The following is a 26,359-nucleotide window of genomic DNA, read 5'->3' as shown; positions in this document are numbered from 1 at the left end:
TGCAGCCACAAGCCAAGGAACACCTGGAGCCACCAGAAGCTGGAAGAATCAGGAAGCACCCTCCCCTAGAGCCTTCAGAGAACAAAGTCCTGCAACACCTTGACTTCAGACTTCTAGCCTCCAAAACTGTGAGTGAATACATTTCTGTTGCTTAAGCCACCCAGTTCGTGGTATTTTGTAACAGCAGTCCTAGGAAACTAATACAGGTGTTAAAAGAGAAAATTTCCCAGTACTAGAGTTTCATTAATTGACAAAAATCATAATAGTTTCAACTACAGTGATTATCATCATGGAATTTAGGAATAAATTCTGAGATAAGGCACACAAAAAACTTCTGAAAAGAATACTAACGCTTTAGTAAGAATTGTTTCAACAAACTCTGGATAGAATCTTTATGACACGGTATTATTTAACACATACCTGTGCATGGCCACCATGAGCAAGCCCATATGTAAGGTGACATAACGTGGATATTGCCTGGATTACCCAACTCAAAGGTTAAAGCCATGTGCTATAAAACAGCTTGCCACAGAGGGAAAAGTACTAGGCATGGAGTAAGAAGGTATGAACTGGAGACTAAGCCCCCACTGGTGAACTGTGTGACCTCTAATAAGGCATTTGACCTCTCCAGGCTTCAGGCTCACTTGTAAAATGGGAATGTAAAAAGGGGAACTGTGAGGACAGAAGGGGACAGCAGACAGGCAGGCTGCTTAGGAGCAAGGCCACCGGATTGCTGGGTCCTGGCCCTAAGGCCACCACTCACTGGCTCCATTACCTTGGTTTGGTTACCTGATTTCTTCCTATGCCTCAGTTTTCTTCTCATCTGTGAAATGGGGATAATCATGGGGGATGTTGTGAGGGTGAAATGAATACATGGAAAGTGCCTAACACACGGTAGGCATAAAATAAACAACTCTAATTATAACTGTTGCAGGCACATTTTAGGTCTCTATAAGTAGGAGCTCCTGTCCTTCCTAGACTTTTATCTCCTTTGGTGTGCAAATATGAAGAACACAGCAGTGGTTTGAATTGTGGTCCCTAAAAAGGTATGTTCACATCCTGAATTCAGATACCTGTGAATAGAAACTTGTTTGGGAAAAGGGTCTTTACAGGTGTAATTAAGGACCTTAAGATGAGGAGATCATCCTGGATTAACTGGGTGGATCCTAAATCCAATGACAACCATCCCCACAGGACAAAGAGAAGATGCATAGGAAGAGGAAAAACATAGAGGGGAGCCCTGTAAGAGGCAGAGACTGGAGTGATGCAGGCACAAACCCAGGAACACTTGGAGGCCCCAGAAGCCGGAAGAGCAAGGAAGGGCCCTCCCTGAGAGCCTTCAGTGGGGCATGGCCCTACTGACACTTTGATTTTGGACTTCTGGCGTCCAGAGCAGCAAGGGAACAAACTTCAGTGTGTCTGTGGCCATTTGTTAAGGCAGCCCCAGAAAACAAATACAAATGCCCTTCTCATTAAGCACGCTCAATGGCACCCCACTGCAGTACTCTTGCCTGGAAAATCCCATGGATGGAGGAGCCTGATGGGCTGCAGTCCATGGGGTCGCTGAAGGTCGGACACAACTGAGCGACTTCACTGTCACTTTTCACTTTCATGCATTGGAGAAGGAAATGGCAACCCACTCCGGTGCTCTTGCCTGGAGAATCCCAGGGACGGGGGAGCCTGGTGGGCTGCCGTCGATGGGGTCACACAGAGTCCAACACGACTGAAGCGACTTAGCAGTTAGCAGAGGGTACACATTGAAGTTGATTGTAACCCGAATCAGAAGTTGAAACTCCTACCTCTGAATCAGCACCTTGAATCAAGACACAGATCGCTCAAGCAGAGAATACTGATTAAGAGCCCTGTCCTGAGGGCAGACAGAAGTAAGTTCAAATCCCCGCCCCCACCAGCTGTGTGACTCTGGGCAGGCTGGGTCACCTCTATTAGGCTCAGCCTCTGTGAGGTGGAGACAATGATAACACCCTGTTTAACTAGGGGGAGATTCAGATCAACTACAGGAAGAATTTATCACAGAACCTGGCATCTTACAAGCACACAATCAATGTTGGCGGCCATCATTAATCTACTTTAGCTCCTGGCTATCTTATTTAAACAGCAGACCATGAAAAACTGATAAAATATAACTGAGATTTACAAAGGAGGAAAATGGTACCCCTAAAGCTCCAGACTGAGGTTTCCAAGCAAAGTCCCAGAGTTCTGACAAGTTCTTTGAGTGGCCTTTCTTTGAAAAAAAAAAAAGGCTTTTCCCCTTTCTTCTGCATCCCTCCCTGTCCCCCTAGACAATCTCCTGCAGCTCCCCACTTTGACTAAACCTGATCTGAAGGTGTGGGGAGCAGCTCCCCACTGTAAGGAAGAACTCTTAGTGACTCGGGAAACATTGTTGCCACTGCCGATTTCAACCCAGAAACTGTAAGAACAATATGAAAGGAGTTCATTAATTTAAACCACTTAGGCTTGTTTTCCTGAATTCCAAATACCTAATTGAGTGCCATCAACAGATGCTGGAAACACTGATGAGCAAAACAGATCAGAGTCCCTGCCCTCAGAGCTTTCATTCCAGAGGGGAGGGTAGCTGAAAGCAGAAGAAGTCAATACTGGAGTAGACTAGAGCATGCTTAGTGCTAGGAGAAAAAAATAAAGCCAGGGGAATTAGTGGTGCGAGCTGTTACAAGTTAACAGGTAGGGTTCCAGTCTGTTCCCCTCATCATCCTGGCTGCACACTTCTGGCTTTGCTCTGGGGCCAGGAAGCACTCTCTTCCACCACCCCATTACACTAGTCCCTTCCACAAGAGGGCACAGCATCACAAGCAAGATGTCTCTGGAAATTCTCAGCTTAGAAGAGCATCCGTTTCCTACTTGATTCCAGTAAGTGAGAAAAGGGCTTAAACCCAATCACATGGAACAGGTTCCTAGAAAACAGCCTCCACTAGTGGAGAAGGCATCCAGGAATGGATGGACAATGTGAAATAGATTCTGGAGCCAATATTTTCTAGGTTGTCACATTTCCCCAGACAGAGTCCTGGGGTTCCAGAGGTTAGGAGACCTGCCAGCTCACACGGCTGTGAAGTCACTCTTTATTTGTTGACTCTGGTCTGGCTCCCAGCCTGATCTTAGTGATCCTTCCCCTTGCCCTGAGGACGGTGATGAAGTGTGAGCTTCTGACAGTGACCTTCTTGAGCTTCCCTGAACCCCATCACCTGAGTGTGCGGGACATTCCTGGATTGGTCCCTGCATCCATTTCCCCTTCTCTGACATTCTCACTATCACCATGAAAGGGGGTGGGGCGGCACCACTCCAAATTCCCAGGGCAGGCCCTGATTGGCTCACACCACCTGCATGGCCCCGCCCCTTAATAGTAATTGGTTCAGGGATGGATACATGACCCACTCAGAGCCAACAGCCTGAAGAGGGTGCTGCTAGGACCCTCCTATTTCTTCGTAGGAGTTAAGAAAGAGCTTCTCTCACTTTCTCTGGGCTGTTTCTTCTGAGGACGTTGAGTCTGACACAATGATGGCATCTCACCAGCACAGTGAGAGTCTAAAGTCTGAGAACGATAAAAGACGGGGCAGGGCCTAAGAAATCCAGGTCCTGGGTGACATCATTAGTCCCACTGGGGCTGTGCCAGAGGCTATTCCAGCTACTTTAGCCAAGAAAAGTGGTTTGAGGTAGAGTTTCTGTCACTTGCAACCATAAGATTCTAACTGATGGGAAAAAATAACAGTTCTGGATGATGGCTGTCTTACTTACATGCTACTGTGAGCTCAGGACGACATTTGTACTTAAGAGACATGCTCTTTCTCAGTCTTTAAAAGGCCCTCAGGAGTCCTACTTGCCTAATCTTACCGGTGGGAGCAAGCGGCTGTTGTAATCCAATTATAGCAGCATAAGCAATTTGTTTTATTTAAAAAAATAAAAAATAAAAAAATAAAAGACCCTCAATGTAGACATTATCCCACTTTACAGATAACCTTGAGGCCCAGAACAGTGAATGTGCCCACACTCTAGGCAGTAGCAGATCCATGAATCAGACTCAAGCCAGCCTCTCTAGAGTCCTCCCTATGCTGTCTCTCTGCCCCAGAGGCACAGAATCTAGCCACTTCTCAGCAAGCACATCCAACAGCGCACACGTCTCAGTAAACACCCCAGTTTAGCCAGCTCCCAACAAATCCATCGATTTGGGGATAATTTCATTAGTGCTTCTTCATTGCAAAGTCTGAGGAATCAAGCTGCTACCCCCAGACCCATTCTCTTCTCCTCCTCGGTACCTGTGGATGAATGGTGTCCCCATCTAATTTCACGTCTACCTGGGAAATCAGAATATGAACCTGTTAGAAATAGGATCTTTACAGATGTAACTAAGTTGTTAAGCTGAGATGAAGTCGTAACACATTGGGACAGGCCTTCCCTTGTGGCTCAGAAGGTAAAGAATCTGCCTGCAATGCGGGTAGACCTGGGTTTGGGACGATCCCCTGGAGAAGGGAATGACATCCCACTCCAGTATTCTTCCCTGGGAAATCCCATGGACAGGGGAGCCTAGCAAGCTACAGTTCTTGGGGGTCGCAAAGGGTCAGACATGATTGAGCAACTAACACAACACAACTAGATCCACTAACTGGTGTCCTTATAGAAAGAGGACAAGACATAGGCATGTGGAAAAGAAAAGGCCACGTGGTGGCCAAGGCTGGAGTGCTACAGCGTGAGCGGAGGAAGGCCAAGGATTCCCAGAAACCACCTGAGGGTGGAAGATGACCACACCCTCCTTCATCTGTCCTCCTATTGCCAACCAGGGATAAAGATGTGATGGCTGGCACTCCGTGGCAGGAGGGGCCGTGAGGAACAGGGCCACCTCACAGAGCCCCTTCTGAGGGGAGAGCTGAGAGGCCCTGTGGCCTGCACTACTCTGTGAAGCCCTTTCCAGACTTTGCACATTAACAGAGAAATAAATTCCAGATTTTAAGCCCCTGTGTAACAGGGTTGTCAGACCTAATCCTAACTGATCTAAGGAATGAGTCCAATGGCCCCACACTGACCACAACTGCCTTTTTCTCCTCAATTGTTTCTTAAGAGGCATGTTAAATGTGTAAGCGGAAGCCTGGAAGCCTTCCTGCATTTCTAATCCAATTCAGCTGACAAAAAACCAAAATGCAGGCCACCTTCTGAACAGTTTGCCAAGAGGCCTGTCTGAGGAGGGACATTTATCAAGTGGGGGAATAGCGGGAGAAATGGACATTAATTCCTTTCACTCTATTCTCCTAAGTGGCCCCCACACACGGAGACAACCTGAACTGGGGATATTTCTACTTGGCACTGGAATGGAAACAGATACCAAGTCCTGGGGCTTCCCTGATGGCTCAGATGGTAAAGAATTTGCCTGCAATGTGGAAGACCCAGGTTCAATCCCTGGGTTGGGAAGAAGGGAATGGCAACCACTCCAGTAGTCTTGTCTAGAGAATCCCATGGGCAGAGGAGCCTGGAAGACTACGGTCTGTGGAGTCCCAAAGAATTGGACACAACTGAGTGACTAATACAAACACACACACACACACACAGACACCAAGTCCTTGGTACGTTTTAAATTAAGCTCAATCCATCTCTTGGGCAAATACATGTTTTCTCCCCATTCTATTTCCCTTAAATATACATTTCCTGGGGCTTCTCTGGAGACTCAGCCAGTAAAGAATCTGCCTGCAATGTGGGAGACCTGGGTTTGATCCCTGGGTTGGGAAGATCCCCTGGAGAAGGGTATGGCAATCTACTCCAGTATTCTTGCCTGGGGGGAGCCTGGCGGGCTATAGTCCATGGCGTTAGATGGGGAAAGTGTCAGACTTTATTTTTTGGGGCTCCAAAATCACTGCAGATGGTGACTGCAGCCATGAAATTAAAAGACGTTTACTCCTTGGAAGGAAAGTTATGACCAACCTAGATAGCATATTCAAAAGCAGAGACATTACTTTGCCAACAAAGGTTCGTCTAGTCAAGGCTATGGTTTTTCCAGTGGTCATGTATGGATGTGAGAGTTGGACTGTGAAGAAGGCTGAGCGCCGAAGAACTAATGCTTTTGAAGTGTGGTGTTGGAGAAGACTCTTGAGAGTCCCTTGAACTGCAAGGAGATCCAACCAGTCCATTCTGAAGGAGATCAGCCCTGGGATTTCTTTGGAAGGAATAATGCTAAAGCTGAAACTCCAGTACTTTGGCCACCTCGTGCGAAGAGTTGACTCATTGGAAAAGACTTTGATGCTGGGAGGGATTGGGGGCAGGAGGAGAAGGGGACGACAGAGGATGAGATGGCTGGATGGCATCACTGACTCGATCAACATGAGTCTGGGTGAACTCCAGGAGTTGGTGATGGACAGGGAGGCCTGACGTGCTGTGATTCATGGGGTTGCAAAGAGTTGGACTCGACTGAGCGACTGAACTGAACTGAACTAAGCGACTAACACTTTCACTTTTTTTATACATTTCCTATGGCAGAGGAACATATTTTATATGTCTCCTATTACAGAAACTATAGGCTGTTGATAAAGACGGTTAACTTAATTCTCAGCACGCTGCATGCTGGAACAGATATGTGATCATTCCTCCTTCTGTAGATGAGGCACCAGAGATTTAGTGACCGTATGCAACCTGATTGGGGTCACAGCTGACAAGTGAAGGAGTCTGGATTCACACGCAGAAGAGACCGTCTCCAAAGCCTTCTCTTCCTATTAGGTGACAACACCGCCTCCATACACAGAGGGGAAAGGGGCTGCGGAACACCTCTAAAACCTCAGTCCTGGTATGCGCTTAGATTTTCTATACATTAGAAATTTAAAATCAGTGCGACTCTTCTGCCATTCCAGGTACTGGGTTGTTAAGATGTGAACTGATGCTCTGTCATTGGCTGGTGGCCAGTCTAGAGTTGGTCCTTCCACCTCCAGTCCTTCCATTTCTTACGGTGTCTCCCACCGACAGGAGAGCCCTGTCGGAAGCCTCCATTCCGCACCCAGGATGGGAGGGGCTTTGCTGGAACCCTAGGGCCTAGAGCCAGGCCGGGAGCACAGTGGTCCCCTTTACTGCTCCAAGAGGGAAGGATGGGGCACGTGCTTGCAGAGAGGCCATACGCATGAGTCAGGGAAGGATGAGGCGCGTGTGCACAGAAGGACGGTTTGTCTGTGGGCAGGGAGGACAGGGTGCCCGTGTATAAAACAGAAAAGGTGCCTGTGTACAAGAGAGACAGGGTGCGCATGCATGGGGAGTGCGGGGATGCGTGTACTGCAGGACCAGCGCGCACGCAAGGCGGGGCGGGGTGGCACACGTACCAGCCGGCGGATGTCGCGCTCGCACTCCCGCTTGATGCGGTGCACCTCGTCCTGGTGCGCCTGGTAGGCGGCGCGCAGGTCGGCCGCCTTGGTCTTGTCGGCCTGCATGCAGTTGCTGAGCGCCTCCTCCGCCTGCTTGCGCGCCGCCTTGAGCTCCAGGATCTCCTGCTGCAGCCGCAGGCGCTCGCCGTCAAAGGCCCTGCGCGCCTCGTCGCGCGCGTCGGCCAGCAGCGCCGTCTTGACCTTGTCAGCCGCGCCGTCGCGCAGCACGTTCAGCGTGGCCTGCAGCCGCTGCAGCTCGCCCTCCTTGATCTTGGCCGTGCGCGCTGCCTCCTGCTCATGCTGGCGGATGAGCACCTCGCGCAGTGCCTGCAGCTCCTTGGTCTTCTCCTCGTGCAGCTTGGCCCTGAGCTCCGAGATGTAGGCTGTGTGCCGTCGCTGCTCCTGCTCACGCTCCAGCTTGGCCTCCTGCAGCCGCTCACGCAGCTTACCCACCTGCGGCCAGAGCGGGGAGACTCGGTCAGGGTCAGGGCCAGGACTGGGGGCGCCGGCCAGGCTCACTGCCACCTTCCCAAGTCCCTTTTTATATGACAGGCCCCTGAGACCCTCTTGGGCCCCCACCCTCCAGTTCCCCCTGCCGCCACCTCCATCAGCCCCACCCAGACTCTTCCCTACTGTTTTTCTGAGATTTCCCCAGCCCTGGAAAACCATCTGAAGGTGTTGGAGGAGGGTCAGGCTCTGACATCACCTCCGATTTGGAGTTTTTCCAAGGAAGGACAATTTATCAGTCACAAAATATGCCCTGCAGTAATCATCTGTGTCATCGAAGTGTAGACCAGAAATACATTTCCAGTGCTCGTGCCCTGAGCTCTGGAGTTAGAGCAGACGGAGCAGGTGAAGGTAGAAAGGGGTGGGGGTGGGGGAAACAGAGGTGCCCTCACTCCCCTGCCAGGACTGGGGGGCTCCAGAGCCACAGCAGCATGAATCCCTCACCACCTCAGGAAGGGGGCAACTGTTTTGCCATGAGGCAGCCAAGGTTCGGACTTCCCAGGTGGCTCAGTGGTAAAGAATCTGCCTGCCGATCCAGGAGATGTGGGAGACGTGGGTTTGATCCCTGGATAAGAAAATCTCCTGTAGGAGGAAATGGCAACCCACTCCAGTATTCTTACCTGGGGAAATCCCATGGACAGAGGAGCCAGGCGGGCTATAGTCCATAGGGTGACAAAGAGTTGGATATGACTGAGCATGTATGCAACCAAGGCTCAGAGATGTCCCAGTGACCTGCCTGGGGTGAGGGGCTGCCAAGGGGCAGAGCCAGGCTTTACTCCCAGGTCCCTGGCCCCAGAGAAAGTGTTCTGCAGATGCCAGGCTGCCAGCCCCACCAGAATGTATTCATCTGTTCAGCAAACAAAACGTTATTTGTAAAATGTGCCAAGGGAGTGTTTTCTTCAAATACTCCAAAAGGCTTTATTCGATCTTTCCATTTCAAATATCACACAATTACATACATTACACAAGAATCCATTTGTTTTCTAAATGACATCCATCTCTGAAGAACCGAAACAAATGTGTCTCTCATGGACAGGCTGTTTCCATGGAAAATGGCATCATTTCCCCCGACCACACTGTTTATAGCACACCAACATGCTGAAGTTAATTTTAGGTGAGGAGTTTTACAATGTTACTTAGGGTGGACAAATCTTTACTTAAAACAGCAGGGAAAAGGCAAATCAAACCCACCAGGCAAAGACACAAGTCTCCTTACATCAAACACAAGCACGGAAATAAAACATGGACCCAGTCAGAAGGCCCATCTTGCCTGAGAGTTAGAATGGGCCTCTTCCTAAGGGACTAAGGGCCAGGATGCCAGAACTTTAAATACTGAACGTGATTTCCCAGGGAGGGACTAAGTGCTTCCAGCATGCTCCTTCCAAGGGAGCAACTCTGTCCTAACTTCCTGGGTTAACACTGACAGTGACCTGAAGTCAAAAGGATGGGATCTTGTCGGATTCTGAATCTGTGCCGTGAATGCATTTCCCTTGGCAAATTACCTAACCTCAAGATGGTTAATGGTTACGTGTCCACTGGGCAGGGCTGTGGTACCGGGTCATTCAGCCAAACACGAGTCTAGATGCTGCTGAGAAGGTATTTTTAATGATTAATATTTAAATCAGCAGCCCTGGAGTAAAGCAAATGAGCCTCTATACTGTGAGTGGGCCTCACTTAAGGCCTTAAATCAGTTGATGGCCTTAACAGAAAAGACTGAAATGCCCTAATGAGAAAGGAATTCTGCCTCTTTACTGTGAGATCCATGCTCCCTGAAATTTCCAGCCTGCCTGCTCTGCAGATTTCAGATTTGTCAGCCTGCATGACCAGGTGAGTCACCTTCTTAAAAACAAAAAATCCCCCTCCATCTCTCTCTCCTATTGGTTCTTTTTCTGTCTGAAGAACCCTGATTATAAAACCTCCCTGATCCTTCTCTATGAAACAAGTCCATCAACAGCTGCCCCTTGAAGACTCTTGGGAGAGAGAAAGCTGAAAGTGAATGAGCAGATGAAGGGAAGTTTGGTCCCCCATAAGTAAAGGAAGGAGGGATGTGGACAGTGTGAACAGAGGTGTGTGCAGGGCAGTCTGAGGGTTGGGGAGGCCGGGCCTGTCCCTGGGAGGGGCAGAGGGGGCCAGCTGAAGCTAACAGTAACAGAGGTGCCAGGGATGCTCACAGTGGATGGGCCGGGGGAGAAGACCCTGCTGGTCCTACCAGCTCTACCTAGAAAAGCCCAGGGTCGAGCCCAGGCAAGGACCCAAGTGTAGCACAGTGAGGCGGGGGCTGCCCCGGTGTGCACAGGGCACCCCCTCCTTACTCCATCCCACTGAGCAGGTTGACAGAAGTCACGTGTCATCTCACTCGCCAGATGCCTCTAAGCCACCCCACCAAGTCCAGAGGGGCAACAGGAGAGAGGGGACCTTACCAGCCTTGTCTCAGCACCTGGGCTCTAAATGCAACAAGAGCAAAATGAGCGAGACAGGGCATGCATCGAGGCAGGAGGGGCTGGCGGGAAGAACGCTGCCCACCCCACCCCCCAGTGGGCACAGTGAAGTCTGCCTCCGCTTGGCTGTCTCCCCCGCTCCTCAAACCATCCCTGCGACCACCCTGGCTCAAGCTGGCAGCTGCAATCCTCTAAGAGACCGGGGCAGTCACCTCACCAATCGCCCTGCCTCTGCCCCTGTGCAAGCGTCCCTATGTCGCCCCCTGGTGGCCAGCACAGGCCTCAGCACTCACGTTAGATGATTTCCCTCCACTGCCCTCTGAATTCTTGGGGTGCGGGTTAACTGTTCTGAAACCGCTGTGTGTGCAGAGTGTTGAGTAACTAAGTGGGTGGTGGGGTCAGGCTGTCTCTTCTGGAGGGAGGACACCATAATCAAGGGAAGGAGGCCAGAGGATCCAAGTGGTACTGGATTAGGCTGGGGGCATCAGTAAGAACTCACCTTTAACTTAATACACATTTAGAGGTTACATTAAGAACTAGCTTAGATATGTATAGATACACAGTTAGTATATATGCATACACTTCCTTGCTCTTCTAGCTAAGCCCAGAAGTAATGGCATGCCAGCAGTGGTGAGCACCCCCAGTGCCCAGATCTTGGTTTTTCACGCCATTTTCCAATAAAAGTGACCAAAGGGCCTTGGTGAGTGGCTCTAGGAATGGGGCAGGGAACATCCAAGATGAACCAGGAGCACCTTACAGGACCAGAAAGTAGGGGTGTGCCGAGAAGAAATTAACAAAGAAAGGCCACAGAGGCAGGGGTGTCAAAGGGACACAGGAGCTGGCTGGAAGAGATCCAGTGGCCAGAGCTGGAACGGTTTGAGCAAAATAAGGTATCGGGTTAGCTAAAAAGTCCACTTGGTTTTAAGTGAAAATAAAAGACATTTTTCATTTTCACCAAGAACTTCATTGAACGATGTATTCATTAACCAAACGAACATTTTGGCCAGCCTAATAGTAGTGGATGACAACCCAAAGTATAAAATGAGAGTTCGTAGTGATATAAAGGACTGAATAGATAACATACAAAAAACACAAAAGTACACAAACAGAAACCCTCGAGAGCTCTGTAGCATGCAACACACAAGCCTGAGTCCTCCCCGGCCTGCAGGACTGACCCTGGCTTATGGCTCTCTGGTCCTCCTCCCTGACTGCCCAGCTCAGGCCACCTCCCTGCCTGCTGCACCTCGAACACGCAGGCACTTTCCCACCTGCAGGCCTTCTCCTGAGCTGTTCCCTCTGCCTGGAGGGCTCCCGGCCAGGTCTCTGCAGGGCCTGCCCTCCACCTGCAGTGCCCCTGTGTTGCTGACCACCTCCCAGAAGAGCCACCCCTACTCCAATCCCACTCCACCTGCTTCTCCAGCCTTACTTTCTTGGCATTTTTCACTATGGAACAAATATCACATGTTCACCTCCTGGCCTTTGCTCCCCACCTCCCCCACTAGACACCAGCTCAGGGTGAGGGTCTCCAGGGCAGCGCAGTTTCTGGGACAGAGCATGGCACGCAGTAGATGCTCAATAACCAGCCGTGGACTGAGCGAAAGAAAGAATGAAAGGATGATGGGTCTGGTAGTTTGTAAATAATCAATGACAGCATCCACTCCCCAGGGGGTCCCGGCTCCTAGGCTCACTGGTCCTTCTGCCTGGTGCCTTCCCTCCATTCTCCAAGAGGGTCTGGAAGCCTTCCTCGACTGGGTCAGGGCCTCCTCTGGGTCCCTGGAATGTGATTCCCTCCATCACCGCACAGACCACACCCCAGTTCCAACCCTCTCAGCATACCTGAGCCAGCCCCTGAAGGGCAAGATGGGGCCTGACTTGCTTCTGTAGCTGGATTAGTCCCTGACCCGGGGTAGATCAAGACCACAGTGGGCTGCTCACTGCAAGAATCACCAGCTGTTGAGTGGTGGGCAGCACCTGTCTTGAGCCCATGTGCTGACCATTGCCCTCTCTGCCCCTACCCACCCCAGACTGTGGGCTTCAACAAGTCAGGGACTCTGCCCCCAGTGGCCTGGCACCCCAGGTGACACTGAGGAAGCCCCCAGTTGATGCTGGATACTTGGGATAGTGTGAATCCGGCTCCATTTCTCACCAGCTAGCAAAATCCTTCAGAGCTGGCTCCAGACCACCTCTGGAGAGATAAAGCAAAGCTTTCTCAGGCCCCTATGACCACTGCATGGTTTCCTAAAATCCCTGGTGCCACAAGCCAAGTACTGTCATCTGCCTAGCTCCCTGAGCATCTGAGCACACAGCCTGTCTGTGAATGGGGTCATTTCTGAGTTACCTCCAAATGCCCAGCCCAGGCCTGGGGCACAGGCCCAGGGGGGCTTGAAGAACCAACAGGTGTGTTCCCAACAACCCTTGATTCTATGGGCTCCTCTGCTGAAGTAACAACACTGTAAATGCAACATCAAAACTGGATATCACAAGATCATATAGAAGTAACAGTTACATGCAATTGTAAGGTTTATATGTATGTTTGTCATGATAGCTCAGTTGGTAAAGAATCCACCTGCAATGCAGGAAACCCCGGTTCCATTCCTGGGTCTGGAAGATCCCCTGGAGAAGGGAAAGGCTACCCACTCCAGTATTGTGGCCTGGAGAATTCCATGGACTGTATAATCCATGTGGTCACAAAGAGTCGGACACAACTGAGTGACTTTCACAGGTGTCACACCAGCCAGTAAACACATTGCTGAATTCTCCAAGAACAGAAACCCTCTCCGCACACCCTTGGAAGGGCCACGAGGTGGCTGGATTGAGCACACGGCAGCCAGGGCATGTGGTGGCAGGAGGTGCTGGGACAGGGAGGCCCAGGCTGGGGTTCTCGTGGGCCAGGCTTCCAACCACCTGCCAACACCTACGACTGGACTGTCCTGCTGTGATGGGCTGAATCATGTCCACCAAATTCCTGTGTGGTTGTTCTAACCAACCCCCACCACCCCCTACCAGAACCTCAGAATGTGACTGTATTTGAAGACAGTCTTAAAAGAGGTCACCAAGTTAAATGAGGTCATGAGGGCAGGGTCCTGATCCGATACAACTGGTGCCCTTATAAGAAGAGATTAGAACACAGACCCAAACAGAGAAGACCATCTGAGGACGCAGGAAGAAGACGGCTGTCTACAAGCCAAGGAGAGAGGCCCCAGGAAGAAACTGACTCTTCTGATCTCAGACTCCCAACCTCCAGGACTATGAGGAAATAAATCTCTGTGGTCGAAGCCTCTGAGTCTGTGGTATTTTATTTACGGAAACCCAGCCACTTCTTCTCCCCAATGCTCAGTCTGCTCACCTGTAGAGTGGGGAGAAGGGGGCTTCCCACGTGGCTCAGCAGTAAAGAACCTGCCTGCCAATTCAGGAGGTGTGGGTTTGATCCCTAAATCAGAAAGATCCCCTGGAGAAGGGAATGGCAACCCACTCCAGTATACTTGCCTGGGAAATCCCGTGGCCAGAGAAGCCTGACAGTCTATAGTCCATGAGTCACAAAAAATTAGACACGACTTAGCAACTGAAGGACAACAAAGTGGGGAGAGCCTCATCTAACCTCACAGGTCACTGCGAGGGTCAGGAGGCTCTCCACGGTACCTGGTGTGGCCTGCGTACCAGACACATAAGAAACGTCTGCCAGCCCCTGAGTAACTACAACGTGACAGGCAGTGCCCAGGGCCCTGGATGTGACTCTTATTTATTCCTTAAACAACCCAGAGAGGCAGACACATCAGATGTGCCCATTTAACAGATGGGGAAACTGAGGCATAAGGCAGCTACCTGGCTTGCCCCAAGACCTCAAGGCGGGTTAGGTGGTGGAGGTGCAATGGAGACCTGGTCAAAGGACACTGGTCCCACAGACACAGCTGCTGTTGCTCCTTCCTAGCCAGCTGCTCAGGCCCAGCTGGGCAGCGGATAACCCCGGGGGATCCTGGCAGGCGAATCCTTCCTGGGCTGGGCAGGGTGTGGACAGGCTGCACGGCCAGAAGCTGTGCTGAAAGACTGTGGCTGCACTGCCGCTGGAAATCGTGAGAGTCTGGGCACGGGAAGGGGCATACGTGTCCCCAAGCTCTAGAAGCCCAGTCTTCATCGCCCCAGCTCAGGGACTCTGCCTCTGTTCTCCACGCAGCCGTCTTGAGCTGGGCTCAGAGCCAAGGACCAAGCCTCAGCCCCCTCCCCACCCGGAAGCTGGACCCTGCTCAGCACTGCAGCTACTGTCAGAGTCCCAGCTCTCAACCAGACACCTGCAGCTGTTCCCGGGGCAGGCCCTCCCCGCCCTCAGGTCTACGGGCAGGGCGGGAGGGGACCTGCGGGGCTGAGGCTACAACCTCCGTGTCCCCAGCCAGACAAGGTCCTCAGATGGGTCCCCCAGGAACAAGCCCGAATCCCATCCTCTTTCTCTTCTCACACAAGTGGCGGCTCCTCTCTGGGCTGGCACAGCACCTCCCACCTTGCCTGCTTTTGCCCTCAAACCACCCGGGTCAGAACTACACCAGCATAAAGGACCACGGCTGTGCAAGGTGGGCTTTCTTTGTTTCCATCACCTGATATCTTTCAGTTCAGGTCAGTTCAGTCTCTCAGTTGTGTCCGACTCTTTGCGACATCATGGACTGCAGAATGCCAGGCTTCCCTGTCCATCACCAACTCATGTCCATGAGCTTACTCAAACTCATGTCCATCGAGTCGGTGATGCCATCAAACCATCTCATCCTCTGGCATCCCCTTTTCCTCCCACCTTCAATCTTTCCCAGCATCAGGGTCTTTTTCAATGAGTCAGTTCTTCCCATCAGGTGGCCAAAGTATTGGCGTTTCAGCTTCAGCATCAGTCCTTCCAATGAATAGTCAGGACTGATTTCCTTTAGGATGGACTGGTTGGATCTCCTTGCAGTCCAAGGGACTCTCAAGAGTCTTCTCCAACACCACAGTTCAAAAGCATCAATTCTTCGGGACTCAAGCTTTCTTTATATATCTTTGGTAGTGGTTTAATCGCTAAGTTGTGTCTGACTCTTGCAAACCCATGGACTGTGGTCCTCCAAGCTCTTCTGTTCATGGGATTCTCCAGGCAAGAATACTGGAGTAGACTGCCATGCCATCCTCCAGGGGATCTTCCCGACCCAGGAATCGAACCTGGGTCTCTTGCACTACAGGCAAATTCTTTACTGACAGCTACCATGAAAGCCCACGATAACCTTAAGTCAGGCGGTCATTATGATACCATATTACAGATGAGAAAATGGAGGTTCAGAGACTTCAGGTCACTTGTCTAAGATTGTGAAATCAGTCAGGAGCCTAGGTGAGGTCTAAAGCCAGGTCTGCAAGATTAGAAAGTCTGGGCTCCTTCCACTGTCACTGGCTTCCCATCATGCCTGCCCTTTGACTGGCACCCAACTGGGTATTGTACTGACTGGCTCCAAAGCTCATACCTGCCTTACCAGAGCAAAGGCTCCCATCACAGAGCCAGGCTCCATACCGAGCCCTTCATGTATCTGTATTTACACCCTTACTCCTGACCGTTGGCCCATCAGGTGGCCTTATTATGATCCCATCCTGCAGGTGAGGGGGGTTATGGTATGGAGAGTGAAGTGACTGGCCTGAGATCAGAGCCAAAGGTAGGGGATGGGACAGGATTTGCACCCACGTGGCCTCTGTACCCATGTTATACCCATTTTATTGAGGGGAAAGTTGAGGCTTGGAGAGTGGAAGTGCCCACTCTCACCCCAGCCCCGGGACACACCCTTGCGGGGCAGTGTGTCCACCAGGAATTCACAGCCCACCCCTCACCTGAGCCGGGAGACCCGCGCCCTTCCCACCTTGCTCTTTTCCTGCTGGAACTCGATCTGAATGCTGGTCAGCTTGGCCCGCAGCTCCTCGTTGGCCATCTGCACCGGGTCCATCTCCATCTCGGGCTTCTCGCCCTTGCTCCGGCCTTTCTTAGACATGCTTCCTCTCAAGTTGAGACGCTGAGATCTTGCGTTCACTCCCGCCAGCCAGCAGGCACCACTCCCAGCTCCGCCGTGCTAACCAGTCTCGCAGGGCTCAGCTCCTCCTCCGTGTAAACCACCATCACTTGGGATCCTGGGAGAAGAAGGAAGCCAGGTCAGCAGAGGCGGTGGGGGTGGGGGTGGGGTAGTGTGCCTCTTGCCTGGGGCACTCTAACAGGAGTGCAGCCAGCATTCACCGAGGCCTCCCTCCCAGAGCTTGCACTGCTAACCCAAGGATGCCCTGCCATTCAAAACTGACCAAGCACTTCTCCAGCTAGGGCTGCATCAGAATCACCTGGAAGCTTATTATGGTCCTGGGATCACCCCCCAGAAAGCCGACTTGCACGTCTCCCACGCTCCCAGCTGAGGTTCCCTGTGACCACTCCTCACTGAGTAACTCTGTCTGGTCCAATCCTGGCCTCGTCAAGATGAGACTATGCCACCTAAGTGACTGTAAGCCTTGGTCTGCAAATGTCACTGAGCCTCAGTCACCGGATGCCGGTTCCTAAGGCAGGACCCTAGGGGGTCCCGTGGTTTCAAGGTACAGCCCACCTGGTACCACACTGTGCTCCGAGAGCACAAAGCCGGAGCAGGAATAAGGACCACACTCTGAAAACTGGGCTTTCAGACTCCTTTATGGAGTCTAACCTTTATGGTTAGCAGTTCCCTCCACACTCCCAGGACTAGCCCAGCACTAGTTGGCTAGAACAGCCAGCTCTGAGCCCAGCGGCAGTGCCCAAGCCAGCCTGGGGCAAGACAGTACAGGCTCCCAGCTCCCAGTGCTGTGCCCAGCCAACCCCAGGCTGCTCTGCGCTGTGAGCCTGACTCTGGGCCCTCTGCCCCTCGCTCTGCCTTGTTACTGCTTTCCGTGTGACAAACAGACATTCACTTACTTCCTGTCTATTTCCCCTACACCAGGATATGAGTTTCAAGTAAGCAGGGCCTACATCTGTTTAGTTCTCTCAGTGTTCTCCGTGCTTAGTACAGAGCCCAGCATGCAGGAAGCACCCCATCAACACTTCCTGAGTAAATGAGAGAATGAATGAGTGACCACAGAAGACAGTTACAAGGCACCTATTATGTGCCGAACCCTGTGATGAGAGAAGGGAAGCATATCATCCTTGCAGGAGAGCCATGATAGAGATGAGACAAGTGAGTTGCAGACAAGCTAAGTAAGCTACCTAAGGCCACACAGCTAGTAAGTGGAAAAGAAAGTTTAGTCACTCAGTCGTGTCTGACTCTTTGCAACGCCATGGACTATAGCCTACCAGGCCCCTCTGTCCATGGGATTTTCCAGGCAAGAGTACTGGAGTGGGTTGCCATTTCCTTCTCCAGGGGATCTTCCTGATCCAGGGATCAAACCCGGGTCTCCCACATTGTAGGCAGACGCTTTATTGTCTGAGCCACCAGGGAAGTCTTGGGAGAAAATGGAGAGAGGAAAACAAGTGAGCATTCCAGAGTGGTGGAAGACCAACCTTGGGAGGTCAGGGAGGAGACATGAAATCAGCAAGGAGAACAGTAAACGAGAAGTCTGCAGATTGAAGGAGAAAAATGGAGAACCAGGAAAGCTAAGGGAAGAAAGTGTTTCTAGAAGGAAGGACCCGACAGGGGCAGGTCCTGAGAGGTGAAGAGGAAGACTGGAAAGTGGCCATCGGATTCAGTAACATGGGGTCCGTGGCCTGGGCAGGGGCTGCTTGGTGGGGTGGGAGTTGGGAGGGGGCCAGGGGAAGTGTGGGATGGGGAGTTGTGGGGGGCTCTTGTCAATGCCAGTGGGTCTGGTGGGCTAGGGACGTGCGATGGCCATGAACTCCAGTCCAGCATGACCTGCTAGCCCTGGGGGCCCGGGATGTCCATCCAACTAGGAATCTGGGAAGGCAGTAATGGAGGCCAGTTACACTCTCTTGAACAGGAGACAGAGCTGTCTCTCCGCATGCCATGGAGGTTTATTTGGGGTAATCAACCTCCACCACCCCCCCACCCCAGATCGATTCCAGAAAGGTACATTCTGTCTTCAGAGAAGGATGAACTCCATTTGCTCCAACTGGACTTATCAGAGCACAAACCATAATTCATTCCTCTCTCCTCTGACCTGCCTGCTCCTGCAACCACAGCGCTTCTCAGAAATCGGCCTGGGCCTCTGCCGTGTGTCTCCCCTACAGCCCAAGGAGCAGGAAGCATCTTCCAGACCTGGGAAAGGGGAGGTTGCTCCCTCTGTTCCATCCTGTGGCCCCACAATGCCCCTTCTAGGAATGCACTTTAGCTAAGCAGAGATTCAGTCTCTGGACGAACACTCGGATGTTCTTCCCAGCGACGAAACGCTCAGCCACAACAGGCGGGTCAGGTAAATTACATCCAGGCGGTGAGAGCAAATCCCACAGGGAGAAAGGCCAGCATTGTAAAGAGAGGAAAAGGCAGTGTCAAAGGACAAATATGATTTGTGGTTGCAGTTTTCTGAACTGTATTTGTTCATCTTTTGCATTTGATCACAACTGTGTGTTGAGCAGCTGCGCGGCGCCAGGCCCTGTGTTGTGGGGACACAGGGGTGAGGAGGAGGTAGGCTCACCTCCCAGGCGTCGGCTGGGACAGCCTAGTGACGATGTGCCAGCAGCTACTTTTTCTCTTTAATACCCTTCCGAGTAGATTGAATTTTCTATTACTGTTTTACAGAAAAAATGATGCCATTTTTCTTAAAGGAAGGTGAAGTGAAGTGAAAGTACCTCAGTTTTCACATCTGTTTAATGGGATCCACAGCACTCACTTCATAGGGACCAGAATTTGAAGTGCTGGCAAGGTGCCTGGCCCAGTGAAGATACTCACTAAACAAAACAAAGCTAAATCTATTAGGAGGAGCAATGCCAGCCTCCAGTTGTCTCCATGAAGGCCAAGGTGATCTATGCTGAATCTGGGCACTGCTAGAAGCCTTGGTATCAAGGCACAGCCCACCTGGTACCACACTGTCACAGCTTGCCAGTGGCCTGACAAATGGGAAGGCCCCTTTCCTTCCCAGCAGCCCCTCCCATGATCACTGACGATGCTTGGGAAAAAGGAGGTTTCAGATGAGGCTCTGAGCCCAGGGAAGCAAAGCACATGCCCGAGGCAGCACAGCAGGCTGGACACAGGCAGCCAGACTGGACCACCACTCTGTGAGACCCTGGGACGGCAACCCAGCCATGGACAGCAGTGGGAACGGGAATGGAAACCCAAGAGTATCTGGGGGTCATGAGAACAGTGGCTATTAAGTCTCCGGGGCCAGTCCCAGACACCACCTTTTTATCAGACCCTGGACTGGCTGGACCCAAGGCCCCCTTGGTCAGGCTCTCATGACCCCAAGAGCAGAAGAGCCAAAGGGCAGAGACAGGAGGCCATGCCTGGGGATGACCCAGTTTCTTACCCCAACCATAGCACCCCTTGGAAAAGCACATCATCTCATTAGAAGCTCAGCACACATCCCCCACTTTACAGATGAGAAAACTGAGGCCTCAAAAGGGAAAGTCACAGAGACTCTCCTGCTTAGAAGCCATCTAAGGTTCAGGCCGCCTCTGAAGAGAACCCTGACCCCTGAAGGAGCACAAGCCTTTCAGGGTCTGAGTCACACCACAGCCCCACCCCACCACCTCTCCCATAGCCACCTCAAACTCCAGGCCCGATACACTCCCCAGAAGGCCATGGTGATGCAGTTCTCTGACAGAGAAAGCCAATTCCCCACCCCTTTTCACGGCCAGCTCCCATTATGCCTCCTTCAGGAAGCCTCCCGGATGCCCTCCACGTTGGTCAGGTGCCTCCTCTGAGCCCCCCAACTACAGGCTGAGGGCTGTCCTGTGTGTTTGCTCATTTGTCAGCCCCCCCTGACAATCAACCGCTCAAGGACAGGACTTGACTTCCAGCTTTGTCTGCTTCACCCTGTGCTCAGCCCAAAGCCTGAGCTCAGTATTTCCAGGACAAATAGACTCCAATAAGCTAAGGCCAAGCCTACTGCTCTCGACAGCCACCTTCAACATCTGCCAGGCCGGAGCCTTAATAAATGTTGAGATGAATGGGACGAAAGAGGGGAAGGTACCCAGGGTTCTGGGCCCAGTCAAACTTGGCCTTGTGTCAAGAACACACCCAAGGCCAGTCTGGCCCAAGGCTTAGAGTGCCACACAGTGTCACAATGATCAGCCCACAGCCAATGACTTCTGCAAAGGCCTTGCCCCGCCCCCACCTCCAGGAGCAACTTTGGGTCATGCTTCCACCTGAGATGAGCCTGGTGCCCACTCTGTGCCACGGCTTTTCATTTAGAGCTCACTGCGGCCCGAAGAGCCCGGCACAGCCCAGTCCTCACAGAGGAGCCCAAGAGTCTCAGCCAGGAGATATGATTCCTCGGCACCATGCTGGGAAGGACAGCGGACCTGAGAAGGTACATTCCAGAAATCACGCTAGCCGTGGGGGGCAAAGGAGGACCAGACAGGGTCCCGGCCATCACAGAAGTTTCTAGCCAGGGAGACAACCAGGGAATGAATGCATAAATAACCCTGGATTGTGACTGTGCTAAAATGAAAGAGGAAACAGGGTATTGGAACCTGTAACAAATATCACTCAAGTCATCAGTGGAGGAGACAAGGGGTGCAAATGTGTCAGACCTCCTGGGACCTGCAGATCACAGACCGGGCCAAGACCAGCTTTAGAATGTGCAGCCGAGTGCGAAATGGAAATGCAAGGGTCTGGGTTCAAAAGCTATTCAGACTTTCATGACCGTGACACAGAGCATTAAACCAAGAGGTGGGCCCCCTGACAGCCTCTATGACCTCGCTGTGCGCCGGTGACGCTGGCCCTGGAAGGAGTTTAAGCGTTGACTCTGAGGGTGCTTGGTTGGGCAGCAGGTCCCAAGCAACGTCAGCTTCTGGCTGATGAGGACTAGAGTGGGCTGAACAGTGGCCCCCAAAAGATATGTTCACATCCTATTCCTGGCAGCCGGGAACACACCCTGGTTTAGACAAAGGGTCTCTGCAGATGTAATCAAGTTGAAGATCCCAAGATGAGAGCATCCAAGATTAGGGTGACCTTGACCTTGGACTTCTGACCTCCCAAATGTGTAAGAAAACAAACTTCTGTTGTTTTAAGCCACTCCATTTGTGGGAATTCTTTCTGGCAGCCACTGGAAAGCAATACATTGGGAAGGAGGGGGAAAAAAGCTCAGGGCACATATTCAGCACTTTGTTTAATGACTTAAGATAACTTAGCTTCTTAGCGCCGAGCCCTGCCACTTTCCCGGCTGCCTTTCACATCAGTCGTAAGCCAGCACACACCACCCCGCAGGCAACTCCCCTGTCCTTCCCTCCCTCATAGCCTACCATTTAATGATTTACACACAAGGCTAGCTGAGGGGTCTGTCCGCCCAGCCCAGAGCGGAAGGGAAACAAATTCGCTTCACTGTGCAGCAGAAACTAATACAACATTGTAAAGCAATCACATTCCAATAAAAAAAAAATTAAAGAGCAAGGACATTAGAAGGGCAAAACAACAGCAGAACACACCACACAACTGGCAGATAGTATTCTGCAAGAGGCAAACAGATAGGAAAACGAAAAAAGAGCAAAGGTTTTTCTAGAGAGCAAAGTTTTTCAGCCACACCCTCCCCCCCCCTGCAAAAAAGAGAGTAAATAATTCCTTTAACACTTAAAAAGCCTTCAAGGTCTAAAATATTAACACTCTGAGGACATCTCGTTCTCCAGTTATAGCAAATTAATAAGGTGCTCATGCGCACTGTCCACACTCTTTTCTTACTCAACATGGGTGTGAAATAGTCGGTGGAAGTTTCAAAAAATTATAGGAAGTTATAAGTAAAGTCAACCGAGTCAGGGCTGTCCTGACACGTTTTCAGGGCTCAGGTGTGAAGGGCTGGAAGGGGCACCCAGAACAAGAAGCAGGGCTCAGTCACTCAGCCCAGCCCTGCCACCAACCTCTGTCATTTCCTAGGACTTTCCAGCCACACAGTGGAGCGGGCCACGCATCCAGTGTGTGGGGACTGGCATCACGGCTCCCTCCAGAGCAGACCGTCTGCAGCCAGGATTCCAGGGCCCCTGCTTCCCGTCACACAAACCAGGACCCCGGAGCTGGCGGGCCTCAGAAGTGATGGCAGAACAGCCACCGGCCCCAGCAATCCGGGAGCGCCTGGCCGCCTGGGCCTGTTCTACACCCTCTGGGTGGCGCTCAGCCTTCACCTTGGCCCCCAGGGCTCCTGACCCTCAAGTGTCCAACCACCAAGCCTTGTTCTCCCCCGTTCTAAGAGGTGTACCCTCCTGTGATGGCTCTGGCCAGCCCTCACCCCTTCCTGCCTGACCGTGGCTTCCCCTGTCTCCTGGCCTGCACGCGGCCCCCCTCACCCAGGGGCAGTAGGGTGACCCTCCCCCGCCACTCCCTGCTGACCACCTGCAGGGGCCAGGGCCCACGGGCACAGAGGGCAGCCCTCCACGCAGCCTGAGCCAGCGGAAGCCACCGTGGGCCACGCCTGCTGTCCCCTCCAGTCCTCAGCACACGTCTCCCCCTGCCTGGCAGAGCCACCCCTGGCCACCTCCTAATTGTCCCAGGACTCGGCCTGGGCCAGGCCTCCTCCCTCTTTGGCCCCGCAGGGAAGGTGAGAGTGTCCTTGCAGCCCAAGCCTCATCAGGATGACTCTCAGTCACCACCTGGACTAGGAGGCCAGCGGGGTTGGGGATCACCACAAGAGAACAGACCCATTCTACAGATGAAGAAGCTGAGGCCCAGACAGGTCAGAGTCACTGGGAGTAGGGGCCTGGTGGGGAGAGAAGAACTTATTACTCCTCCGACCCCACCAGGAGGTCAGCAGAGTTTGCCGGGTGCTTCAGAGGCTGTGGAGTGGGTACCACCCACGTGGTCACCATGGGCGCACTGAGGTGCCCTCAGCTTCCACGGCCCCCACGGCTGGGGGCACCAGTGCTGTCAATCATCACAGCAGCTGGGCGCCCCACTCCCGGGCTGGCTGACCCTTAACCTAGGAGCCCCTCATTCCAGGGGCCACCAGAGCCAAGATTCCACCCCACCAAGACTCTCCCTACACCCAGGGCCACCCACTCCCCCCGAGCTGGGACTCTCGGCCCTTGCTACCAAGTCTCCCAGCTGTGAACCCTCCCACCACGGGGCCTGCATCAGGCTGACCTCCTTTGCTAGTCCAGGTTATACCTTTTGCATCCAAGGAACCTCTGAGGATCCCTCTAGCGACAGGCAGGGGTGGATTCTGTTGATGTTCTACATATATCACGCACACACACACACCCAGCTCACAATGCACACGTTGTCCTGAAACACACACCCAACACACAAGCCACACATTCATGCAAGGAAACACGCACACCGCATACACACACATACCACATATATACCACAATGCACACACTGTCCTGAAACACACGTGCAATGTACACGTCACACACGTACACCACAGAGGAGTGAGCACACACACACAAGCTAATGAGTGAATGCTTGTGCGTCTCCAGTGTTCATAGGTCGAAATCCTAATGTCTGATGTGATGGTGTATTAGGAAGGGGAACTTTGGGAAATAATTAGGTCACAAGAGTGGAGCCCTCACGAAGAGGACTAGCATCTTTATGAACAAATAAGGTAAACAAAGGCCAGGCCCGTGGGCGGGGAGCCTGGGGCCTGTCATTCCTCTGTAGGAGCCCCCACACATGGCCTTCCAGCTTCTCTCCAAAGTCCTTCCAGGGACAGGAAGGCCCCCACGGGGTCGTCTGCTCCCCAGGACAATCTTACTTTAGAAATCACTTAATTTTTCAAGCTACAAACACACAAACCAAAAGGGCCATCTTCTGCTGTGAGCGCCTCCAGCACCCGCAAGCCACCCCAAAAGAGCCCACTCCCCCGGACACACAGAAGGCTCTTTAGACGCTGAAGATGCCCATCACACATCCCGCATCGTCCTGTCCTCCAGGTGATGAGGCATAAGAAGAGCGAGTGCTTACTGATGGGAAAGACAATCCTCAACCCACACCCCTCATCTGGCGCTATGGTCAGCCTTTCACAGGACAAACCCATCGAAGTCTCCCAATGATTATCCTGCAGGTGCTATTATTACCCCATCTTGTGGATCTCTCTTGAGAGGCCCTTGGACTGCAAGGAGATCCAACCAGTCCATCCTAAAGTCAGTCCTGAATGTTCATTGGAAGGACTGATGTTGAAGCTGAAACTCCAATACTTTGGCCACCTGATGCCAAAGAACTGAATCCTTGGAAAAGATTCTGATGTTGGGAAAGATTGAAGGCAGGAGGAGAAGGGAACGACAGAGGGTGAGATGGTTGGATGGTATCACTGACTTGATGAACATGAGTTTGAGCAGGCTCTGGGAGTTGGTGATGGACAGGGAACCCTAGCATGCTGCAGTCCATGGGGTCGCAAAGACTTGGACACGACTGAGTGACTGAACTAAACAGAACTTTGCCCCTCTACCCAGAAAATAATCAAAACAACAACATTAATTATAACAACATCATGTCAACCTGCTGTGGTCCCACTGCCTCAGAGGAAAGTCTGCACATAGTGAGGGATGCCTTGCGAAGTTCCTGCCATCGGGCCCAATAGCTGCGTCTCCTTAGGTCTCCTCTGCGTCTGCTTGCCCGGCTGGATTCTCAACTCCTGTGAAACCATCTTATTTGCTTGACTCTCCAGTAGCAAGCAACGTGCCTGCCCAGAGAGGTGTTTGGTGACATGAGGACCCCTTCTGGACGTGTGCTGAACTGTGAAAGCATTACATACGTTCCTTTCACATCCAGCCCAGGCGTGGCTTCACAGGTACAAATTTAAGGCAGGACATACCCTTCAAGGGATGCAGGATTCCTGAGTGCTTGGTAAAAATAATCCCCAACCGTGAAGCCAAGCAGCACTACGTAAGAACTGACTTCTGTGTGGACAGAGATGCGAGTGCCTGGGATAGCGGGTTTGGCTCACTTGCCAGCTGAATCCACACCCCCCTCCCATACTCAGATATGGTTCCCAGCAAAATCACAAGCTCACAGCATCAAGGACCTTGGTCTTGCCCTTGGGTAACCATGTTGGGTGCTGAGAGTGGCTTGGCAGGTTGAACACATCAGTCCCTCATTTGCTCAGCACAAGCTCTGAGCTTGCCTCCTACATTCAGGCACTGTGCTGGGCATGGGACCATGATACTGAGTATCTGTCCTCCCCTCCCTGCCCTTGGGATGCTGAAGGCCTCTCCAGCCCAAAGCTTCCTCCTGTCAGACCCCCTGACGCCTTCCATATCTCCATATGCAGAATAGGAGGAGACCTGTCCTTTGTACCTTAAAACAGTCGAAAGACGGTTAGAGGGAAACTTCTCCAAGGACCACCACTCTTCAATCCCTAGAAAAATGACAGGAGGTCGGAACGCCCCTCCCTTTTGGTGGCAGCATCACCTGCCACTGTCACTTGTCACTGTCACCCCGGTCACAGAGTCAGCATGATCACCTTAGAAGTCAGGGTCATGGGAATGGTTGCAGCCTTCACAGCAAAGGACACCAGCTTCGACAAGGATAGGAAGGCCTGGGAATCTTCGGACAGCCTCTGTCACCTGGTTCTAACATGTCCATCTTAATATGTCCCAAAGAAGCAAAGTGCAGCCAAGTTCAGGCAAGTTCAGCCTTTCTGAATTTGGGAGACTCTGGAACAGCAAGGCTCATGCTCAGGGACCCACAGAGGGCACATCTAAACTCGTGGGTGCCACCTCCCCAAGTACCAGAGAAACTGAATAGTAAGGTAACACTGCAGTTGTTTGCCCCGTGGCCACTTTGGCAAAGTCTTGCCGAAGGAAAAGTGTGTGTGTGGGGGGGACCTCCGTAGGAGAAAGGAAGGGAGGAAAGATGGAAAATAAAATATGAGGGGGAAAGGGAAGGAAGGAAGGAAGAACACAGAAACAACGGAATCAAACTTCCAGTTTCTGGTCTGGTGTGTAAGAAACTTGGGAGTCATCACTCTCATTCATATAATAAAAATGCTGAACAAATGGAAAATCAGTCACTTTTC

At 52.0% G+C, this 26,359-nt stretch overlaps 1 protein-coding gene across 6 annotated transcripts in view; it reads right to left on the bottom strand.

The window, feature by feature from the left end:
- Positions 1 to 26,359, bottom strand: part of LOC109560663 (janus kinase and microtubule-interacting protein 1) — a 226,405-nt gene that overhangs the window by 129,361 nt on the left and 70,685 nt on the right. For 5 of the 6 annotated variants that reach the window (XM_019963075.2, XM_070791774.1, XM_070791777.1 and 2 more), the window contains exons 2-3: positions 16,159 to 16,423; positions 7,320 to 7,814 (exon numbers count right to left, since the gene is read on the bottom strand). In XM_019963075.2, coding sequence (XP_019818634.1) covers positions 7,320 to 7,814; positions 16,159 to 16,287 — 624 coding nt within the window. In that variant the 5' untranslated portion in view covers positions 16,288 to 16,423. The remainder of the gene's footprint in view (positions 1 to 7,319; positions 7,815 to 16,158; positions 16,424 to 26,359) is intronic. The other variant, XM_070791778.1, reaches the window with a different exon arrangement.

This window comes from Bos indicus, chromosome 6 (assembly GCF_029378745.1).
Source record: "Bos indicus isolate NIAB-ARS_2022 breed Sahiwal x Tharparkar chromosome 6, NIAB-ARS_B.indTharparkar_mat_pri_1.0, whole genome shotgun sequence".
Classification (NCBI taxonomy): Eukaryota; Metazoa; Chordata; class Mammalia; order Artiodactyla; family Bovidae; genus Bos; species Bos indicus.
Note: the sequence above shows the minus strand (reverse complement) of the source record. Positions and strands in the feature narration are given on the sequence as shown.